The 10,023-nt window shown below is 36.8% G+C and overlaps 1 protein-coding gene across 1 annotated transcript; it reads right to left on the bottom strand.

Moving 5' to 3' along the window:
• Positions 1 to 1,714: 1,714 nt before the first annotated feature.
• On the bottom strand, positions 1,715 to 7,186 carry gng13b (guanine nucleotide binding protein (G protein), gamma 13b). Its single transcript, XM_016279127.1, has 3 exons — positions 6,750 to 7,186; positions 4,571 to 4,703; positions 1,715 to 2,496 (listed from the first exon to the last, which is right to left on the bottom strand). The coding sequence occupies exons 2-3, from the start codon at positions 4,666 to 4,668 to the stop codon at positions 2,391 to 2,393; spliced, it is 204 nt and encodes a 67-aa protein (XP_016134613.1). The 5' UTR covers positions 4,669 to 4,703; positions 6,750 to 7,186; the 3' UTR covers positions 1,715 to 2,390.
• Between the last annotated feature and the right edge of the window lie 2,837 nt (positions 7,187 to 10,023).

Raw genomic sequence — 10,023 nt, 5'->3', positions numbered from 1 at the left:
GAAAAGACCCTCGTGTGTTCCATAATTTAGCTGAGAAAGATTTGGTAATGCGGATAAAAAGATGACAGACTGTGCTCATTCTGCTAGTGGTCTTGTTGTACAAAGCTGTGCCATGGCTTACTCTCTACAAAAGAGATACCATATCTGTTGAAGACAGTTGTCTCTCTCTCAGTATGGACATGGGGGGGAAAAACATCTGAGATTGTTTAGGATTAATTGCTTGTGTTCCTCATTTGTAAGTTGCCTTGGATAAAAGCATCTACTAAATGAATAAATGTATATGTAATATTTGTTGATAAAAGACCCCAAATGAAGGTATTTTGAAGACATTACATGTGATGAAAGCACTGTATAAACATAAAAAGTGGTTTTAGATGTCAATATATTGTTCGTTTTATTTAAATATCATAGAACATAAGCCTATGATCTGCCTACAGTCCAAAAATATGCATTTGCCGTATTTAGGTCAAAGAGGCTTTAATATGCAGATTTACGGTCATTGTGTCAAACTTCGTCAGAGTTGCACTCGGAGTCTGTCAAGGTGTCCGAAACTTGGGGGCCGTTCACATGGGAAAAATTCTTGTTTATTGTCTCTGATATTTTTTTAATTGTAAACATGCAGCTGTTGTGCAGTGAAGTCCTGCTGTTTTTCAGTATCTCAAGCCATGAGGGTTGTGTAAAGACACTGTGTAAAGTTAACAGCAGTTCACCTATAAACTTTGAAACCATTAAAAAACATAAAGGTGGTAATTCAAGCAGCTCTTACAGTAAGAAAAACTCTTATTGTGAAATTTAGGTACAGGGGTACTGAACGCTGCTTGTGGAAAAATAGATATTGTGGCCACAAAATGAAGAATTTGTTCCCACAACTTATTAATTTGTGGCCATGTTTTATTCATTTGTTCCCTCATTTCAGTTTAATCGTGGCCATGTTGTAGTAATTTGTTACTCGTTTTAATCATGGCTACAATTTAACTAAAATGAGGGAACAAATTAGTGCAAAGTGGTGATGTTTTTTACAAATGAAGTTGTGGGAACAAATTCTTAATTCATGGCAACAATATTGTGTCTCTACTTTCCCTGCATGTCATGTGCAGGGCTCCATAATGGGGTGAAGGGACATGATTAATTGTTGTTGTTTTTTTATCATAATATATTATTACATTAGTACATTCTCAAACTAAATTAATGTGTTACTGTAATCAGTAATTGTTATTGTGTAAACAGACAGATATAATATGAAACTTGCCATACCCATGACACACACCCAACTGAAACACACAAATGACATTAAAGCTGTCTAAAAATCCTCTACTTTATTCAGTAAGATGTTTTGTAAAACATTCAATAAAAAATGTAATCACTTATTGCTTTTTATTAAACTAGTACTTGATCTTATGCATATTTTCTCAACGCATTCTCATATGTAACACACCTCTAGATAATTAGACAGGTTTCTACTGTTTGAATATATAAAAACATGAACAAATCAAAAGTCACAAATTAACCCCATATCTTTGCCATAAGTGCAGATTGAGCTATTAATCTAAGAAAAAAAGCCTTGGCCAGTGCACAACCTCTCCGTTTGCATATCCATTCGATGCTTAAGGGTGCTGATGGTTTACTAGTCCCTCACACACATACATTCTTTTTAAGGAAATTGTGTACAAGGCAGTATTTGATGGTGATCTGGCAAGATGCGGTTTTTTTTTTTATCCATAGCTTTCAAGGAAGGAAGGGTGCAGTTGAACAACAGCAGGTCCATTGTAACTTCTAAAGCAGTCGGCGCCGACAGCTTAGGTAGTGAATCAAACCATAAATAAATAAATTAATGATCATAAATAAGTTAATAAATTAAAACGATCTGTACATGTTTAAAAATGTCTGTAAGTGAGACAGCTGAGTGTGGTGTAAATAGTGCACGGGCCTGCAGGAGAACTGAACATGCTGCGTAACAGAGGGTAACTCACAAATTTGCTGCCTTTGCCTTTTTGGGGCTTTTTTTGGCGTTTCTTTTTGCCTCTGTCATGCAGTATGTTGTCTAACAGGCCTTTTCTGGCATTTCGATGTCGACACTACATGCTTGAACTCCAGATCAAGTGTGACAACACTGAAGTCGAGTAGGCAAGAGAAATTCCACTAACTGCATATAAAGATATATTGATGGTTATAAATATAATAGTAATGCATGTCAAAGTGTCAAATTCTTCAAGTGACTACATAGAGCTAATGTTGTATGTATGAGTGTGTGTTTTGTTGTGCAGTGGATGCTAAACTGCTGTACATTCATGGTGAGGGAATGAAACAGAGAGAGCAAGCGCCGTGTGATCCTGTCAGGCTGGTGGAGGCTCAGACGGAGGGCTGGGGCGACCGCTGCTGCTGCTGCTCTTTTATAGAAGCACACACTTGCCCTTCTCCACCCATGGATTGTTCTTCATCAGCTCAGGATTCAGGAAAGGGTCTTCAGGCACACACTCCTCGATCCACTTCACCAGGCTGAGGAGAGGAAGGAGAAGTTTTCTCATCATTCTGGGACTCAATGCTAACTGCGTAATCTATTTAAAGTAACACATTTGGTGCAAAAATGAGTACTATTTAGGAGTAAATAGAGCAGAGATTTGCTCTGTATGCGTGTGACTTTGAACATGGATGCTGAGTGTGAAGGAATTGGGGCCATGCAAGATCGCACCCATGCTGAACAAATGATAAATGAGGGTGATAATCACGTAACTCTTTGCTGAAGCATTATCCATCACAGGCGATTAATAGAAATGATGTGTCAGATGAGAGTGATATTCTTAGATTCATGCTAGACTCCATCTAAACCCCGAATGCAATTAAGTCATCATGACCCAACATTATGACTCCACAATTGCTTATTCAGCTAAACTGCGCACAATAATACCGAAGGAACCACTACGCTGGCGTAAACTGGGCTGTTCACTACTGGCTGGTAAAAGGTAATTTGTAACAGAAAAATGACCATTGTGAATATTTCAGGAAGAGAGCCCTGGGACACAGGGAAATGAGATGTCACTGTAATGTGACAGTGGCGGGTGTGACTAATGGCGCTTTTCCACTGCATGGTACGGGTACTATAAAGCGGTACTGAACTGCAGCGGAAACGCAAACCGAGCCGTGCCGTGCCGAGCCGAGTCGTACCACGCAGTGGAAAAGCGCCATAAGAGGCCATGCTTGCTCTCAAATTGGAGAGTAAAGCACCAGAGATCTGAGAGCATTAGCTTTGTCCTGAACAATCACTAAAAGGACCTGGCCTTTGGGCAGCCTAATTTGTGACATGAGGTGAACCTGAGAATTCAGAAATAACTGCAGTGAGTTCATGGTGGCTTAAGGGTTATTCAATCAGGAAACAGTTTAGAGAATCCAGTGACAAAACTGATCACTCTCCACAAGAGGAACTATGAGGTTTGAACTATGTGGAGTGGATAATTTAGGTAGGTGATACATTTTTTTAACATATTAGATGACGATTTACCAAATAAGTAAATAGACAGACAAGAAATACTATTTATTTTATTATTATTATTTTAATTATTTACTTGCATTACCTCCAGAACTTATATTAGCTTAAAGCTTCAGCTAAAATATAGTCCATTACAACAAAAAAGCGGGACGAATAACACAACAATATTAATATATATTGTTGAGGTTTTATGTTTACCATATACACTTCTGTTCAGATTTGACAGTAAAGACTTTTACATTTAACATTACCAAAAAAACTGTTCTTTTTAACTTTCTATTCATCAAAGAATCCTGAAAATGTAAAAAAAATTTAAAAAAATAAAATAAAAAAAGTTTCCACAAAAATATTAAGCAATTGTTTGAAACATTGATAGGAATTAGAAATATTTCTTAAGTTGCAAATCAGCATATTAGAACATGTGACACTGAAGACTGGAGTAATGATGCTGAAAATTCAGCTTTGCCATCACTGGGATAAAGTACACTTTAAAATATATTAAAATGCAACAATTATTTTAAATTCTAATGATATTTCACAATATTACTATTTTATTGTATTTTTAAACAAATGCAGCCTTGGTGAGAATAAGAGACTTTTTTTCTTAAGAAATATTTTAAAATCTTATTGACCCCCAAACCTTTACGCTGTAGTGAATATTAAAATAATACTGAAACCCTTAAAGTGCAATTTTTACCCACAGCAAGAAGTCACTAAATTGCTCCAATTAGCTAGTCTTAACTTGCATTAGTATGCAAAGAGAGAGGTCACAGAGTAATATGAGAGAAATGAAAGAAGAACTAGTATATTGTCAAAACAACCATTAAATGTACCGTTTAGAAGTTATTATAACAAAACATTGACTGGTCAATGCCATTTTGATCAATGACAATTAAGTATTTGTATAATAAAAGGACAGAATACATGGGTGATGTTCTAATGACTTGCTGTTAGGTTTCTCTGTACTTGATTAGCAACAAAAATAGAAGGAGGGTAGAAGAAATCATTATCTTTTCTGTTGTGATATGGGGCGACAGCGTAAAATATATCTATCACAGTGTGCAGAACAAAAGAAAGCACACTCACTCTGTCACTGTCTTTGAGGATTTCTCCCTTTTGAAGGCCAGCTGGTACTTGAGGCTTTCTACCTCCTTCTTCATCTGGGGCAAGTCCATCTCATCCATGACTGCGGCTTGATGTGGAAGTGATCAAACTAAACCTAAACAAAAAGATTAAAACAAGAAAGATTGTTTTTGCACATTGTGTCCCAAAACAAATGCTCATACTTAAATTGCTTTTACATGACTCAGTGATTCTTTCAACAGCCATCCTAAGAAGTTTTAGACAGGTGAATTGTGCTGGCTCAAAATGTAAATCTATTTTTATTGTGCTGTAGCTTGAACAGCTGATTTTGCATCAGTCGATGAGGATTGCAATTAAAAATCTTGCCAAACCAGCACCTCACAGTATTTGTATGTACAGTAATAATGATTTGTGAATGTGATTTGTATGCCCATGGTGAACAGTTTGCATATGTTCCATGATATGAAAATAAACAATGAAACCACTTTTTGTAATGTTTATTCAGTTGCTTTATCCCTTAAGAATGTTTTTATTGGTCTAGTCTAGGTATAAGGCTAATTCAGTCATGCTACATTTTATTTTTGACTTGAAAAACAAGCTAAATAGATGTCACCAATCACATTTTAGACTTCCTCACAAGACATTTCTATAGTGAACATTCTGTTTTTTTCCCCTCCCTATTTTGTTCTGGGATGTACTGCATGCATAAATTTAGCTTTCAAATAAAAGCTTTCAGATGCTTGTCTAATGCTTCCTCCTCTCTGAGCAGGAGTTAAGGGGGATCAGAGTTTGAGTCTTGAGAGTTTTGAGTGTTGAGAGGAGTCCAGCATTAGGGCATGTGTGAGCCAGAGAGCAGAGACAGTTCAGCATGCAGGTGTTCTGCTGCCTGTCTACATCCGTCCCATAAAGGCTTTTAAGTGCTTCCAAGCAACACCAGCCAGACACTGGAGCCTGGCACTCTAAAAGCTCTGATTTCACTATCTGAGACTAAACACACTCAGAGCAGCTGGGAGATTGTGCTGTTTTTCCAATCAAACGTGATGTTCAGAAATGGTTAGGGGACAAAGATGTTTCACAAGCTGTATAAATAAATGTACTGCTATAATGTCTCACTTCTTTCAAACCATCCATAAATACTTCATGCGTATGGATATATTCAAGAAATACTTTTTAAATGTGAAATTGCGTGCCAATATAATGAAATAAGAAATCGGTTGTTGCTAAAAGGTAAATGCACTGATTTCAGTGCTTCACTGAGGCCCTAAACAAATATATAATCAATAGTGTCCCAGAATATACAGCAGTTTGCCACAAGCCATAAACCTCTTTTTTTCCACTCACCCATTAGTAATGAACCAAATATTCTTGATGCAACAAATATTTGATGAAATGAATGGATGATACTATTAAGGTTTATGTTTTTGGTTTGTTCATAATATTATGTGTACAAAAGGACAGTGTGACATATTAGATGGAGGACCAGGACAAACTTCCCAAACCAAGTTCTTCATGTAGGTCGTTCAATGATGTAGGTCATCACCACATTGCATCCAAATAGGGAGGGTAAATTTCAGTTTGATTAAAAAAAGAATTCAAAATGTAATTACTAAACAAAAGCACATTTATAATAATACGTGTGTGTTGTGTCCTAACTGATATGCTGGTGTAGAAAGAACTAAAGAAGAGAAATGAGAAATCAAATCTGTCAATAAATGTGATAGCACAATTTCTGTAGCTACATGATCATCTGATTAAGACTAGCATGACTTGCTGTATCTCAGTTACCTCCAATGGGTATATTTTGGTTTCCCAGAGCAGATAAAACTATTAAGAAGCTACTGCAGGCTGAGGCTGAATTGCAGGCTTCTTAATTTCCTCCTTCCTCTGTAAATATAGGCTACATTTAAATAACTCAATGATTTTATTAATCAAAAATGAGGGACGGATAAAAGCAGGACGCTAAAAATCGAAGTTTTATGTAACACCGGCAAAATCGCTGGCAGCCACAGCAGCGATGGATGAAGGGAGTGGTAAAAAACAATATGAAAATGCAAAAAAAAAAAGAATGCATGGGTATCAATAACTAACATTTCACGCTAACATCATAAGTTATGTCAACTGTCATCAAGAGACAATCACGGAAAAGATGAGATCGATATGAATTCACGTTTGTGTCGCTTACCTCGGTGATGTATCTTTGGGTAACGTTAATACCCGAAGCCCGTCTTTGGTGCAGACTGTTCTTATCTATGGGAAATGTCCTCAGATCAATCAAAACACATACGCCTGTGTCTAATTGACGAAAAACGATGCGACTATGTATCCGATGTAGACAGCCAAAGGACTAGACAGAGAGACTAAAGATAGGCTGGCAAGCTCCGGCAGCAACGCCAGAGACAGCTGAAACGATGCTGAAGAAGTTGAGCTGATGGCAGTGGTTACAGCCTAGTAAAGTGCTGCTCAGCCGCTGCTGGGCCAATGTGTAGAGGAGGTGCTGGCGCAAATCTGCCTGGGAGGGAGGGAATCAGAGGGCGGTTATATGCCGTTGAAGTGGAAATGCCTCTCCTAATGTTGTAGACAAAAGGACGGTCGGCGTCCCGATGCCTATTCGCCAGAATCGTCAGGGTCAGTGTTTAGATTTTCCATATGCTTCTACTCTCCTGGTACGTTTAGTCCACTTTGCCCTGATATGGAAAAACTGAGCTCCAACTTGAGATTATGGTTTTTTGTTTTTAAAAGAAAACGTTTAATTATTTAGTCATGCGATTCATTTATTCATTATATAGATCATTGGAGTGATATACAAACAGTGAACCTTTACACTAAATATAAACGCTGTTGGAACACCACTTATTAAACACATTTCAAGTTACTCTTTGTTTAAAAAAAAATATGTTTAAAAATGTTATTAATGAGTGTGTGCAAATCTTCCAAACCATGTCTTTATCCAACTACACATTAATAAGCCTGTAATAGAACGCTAAGGTGATGTAGCCTATTTTTGTAGGCCATCACGGAAGTTAGCATCACCCTGGTTCACTTGACAAAAACCCAATTGGATTTTTTCATTGGCTTTTGGATGTTTGGACAAGTTAAACATAACTTTTATGAATTTTGATGCTGAAATAAAATCAGCAGAAGTAAAAAGTTTAATGCAGGCTATAAACAAACTACACCATGGTTACATGACTTCATCATCACCATTACTTATAAACATATAGGGTTACTTCTGGTTCACTTGACAAAAACCCAATTGGATTTTTTCATTGGCTTTTGGATGTTTGGACAAGTTAAACATAACTTTTATGAATTTTGATGCTGAAATAAAATCAGCAGAAGTAAAAAGTTTAATGCAGGCTATAAACAAACTACACCATGGTTGCATGACTTCATCATCACCATTACTTATAAACATATAGGGTTACTTAAAAAATCATATAGGGTTATAACTGATCCCCGATAGCACACATACATCACAGAGACATCTGCATACATCTGCAATACGTCTATAGGACGTTTCCTATCAGATGTCAAACAGACGTTTTGAAAATGTCTTTAAGATATTTATGATTTAGAACGTATGTAAAACTGACATCTTAAAGACGTCTATCAGATGTTTGTACACAGCAGATGCTTTCCAGATGAAGCGATCTTTAGCAGACATCTTGCAGATGAACGTGTGCTATCATCAGGGATATATAGTATGTCATAGAATAAAACGTGAAAATATCTTGATCTTCTGTAAACCATAGATCTTATTTAACCAAACACCCATTGACTAGGATGATAAAACCGGAAATGGTTTTCTGCATTTTGGCCTACAAAAATATGTCATCCCTACAGCACTCTGAGTATTCTTATTGTAGAGCTGTCTACGAATTTTGCGTGAGATTGCATATAGGCTATATGTCATTTGCCCATGCGTCTCATGTCATATTCGTACACACAAAAAAAAGTAGCTCTGGCTGTGAACAACGTGAAGCTGAAATTTGTTATGGATCATTCAAAATGGCAAACCTCTAGGAAATCACCGGTTTTAAAAACGAAACAAATTTTTTTATTATTATTTGCCCATTTGCTTTGATAAGATGTCCTGTATCCATGTGTACACTGGTGCCTCCAACCTCATTTATCCATGGAGAAGAGCAGAGTCAAAACTAAAATAATGTTCTTCTGTAAAACACATGCAGTTTTATATTTTTTAACAGCTACATGGCCAAAAGTTACATAGTTACATGATTGAGACTGTTTTTTAATTCAGTTCATTTATGCAAAACATAAACATAACAAATTTGAGCTGTAGTTTGTATTAATTATATTACAAATGCTCTTGCACACAATTTGACATAATAAGCCTAAAAGCACTGACAACAGTATTCCATAAAGGGTGAAACGGCTGTAAACTGCTCACAGGGAAATTTAAAGGTTTACCTGTTGGCTGATACAAGGGCATCTGTCATATGCTCATCTCAAAGCAGCACTCATGTCAGTCTTCTGTGATATCTCACCCAAGAGCAACATCAGGAGGTGTAAGATGAGGAGAGGTGCCTGCAGGGGCAGCAGATCAGATGAGCCCCCTTTTGTTGGACCACCATCAGCAATGCATTTTTGGCTAATGCTAAAAGAAACAAGGGATGTCTTGTTGAAAGACAGACAAAAACATTAACCAATGGCTGTTTCATAAAAGCATGTGGCAAGAAAAAAATCATCACCGAATCCATCTAATATGAAAAATTCTTATCTAATTAACTAAACAATATTGGGTCGATAATGCGAAGATGGAGAAGAAGGGGCTGCCACCAACCAAAGTAAACCACAGCTAAAATACTGATAAATATAATTTATTCCTATATGCTAAATATAGGCTTGATAAGATTAATGGTCACTAGATTCTATACGCACAATTCTGAATGGATTAAACATATTCTGAGAGTTGATTGCAAACCTCCATTATCTGTATCAGATCACAGTAGAACACCAAACTCATTATCATTTATGTACTTGATCAAGCTATGACATGATTTTTTAAAAGTATTTTTTATCCAAACTTACTGCTTTTAAAGTGTATTCAATAGAATGACAATACATTAACCAGTTTGAATTTGCTTTTTCGGATATTTGTGTTTCACAAACAGAAACAGACCAAATGGCCACTGACCAGTCCTACCTTCAGCCATCTACTTCTTTTAGCACATTCTATTTTTATTGCATGCATCATTTATTGCATGGGCATACGGGAAGAATGAGTTCTGCTCTGAATACGCTTAAATGGATCCTGAATGAAGAACTTCCTGCAATGGCTTGCTGATGGGGTCAAACTTTTGATGGGTGCGCTGGTTATTCTTTGGCTTAACAGTGCAAAGAGTAGCTTAAGTGGCAGGTAGGACAACAGTTAGAGGCTGTGATGCGTCATCAAAGAGAATTTACACAGATACCCTTTAATAGCCTGGGACCAC

This window comes from Sinocyclocheilus grahami, unplaced genomic scaffold (genome assembly GCF_001515645.1).
Source record: "Sinocyclocheilus grahami isolate Dianchi unplaced genomic scaffold, SAMN03320097.WGS_v1.1 scaffold127.1, whole genome shotgun sequence".
Taxonomy (NCBI): domain Eukaryota; kingdom Metazoa; phylum Chordata; class Actinopteri; order Cypriniformes; family Cyprinidae; genus Sinocyclocheilus; species Sinocyclocheilus grahami.
This window is presented reverse-complemented; position numbering and strand designations above follow the sequence as displayed.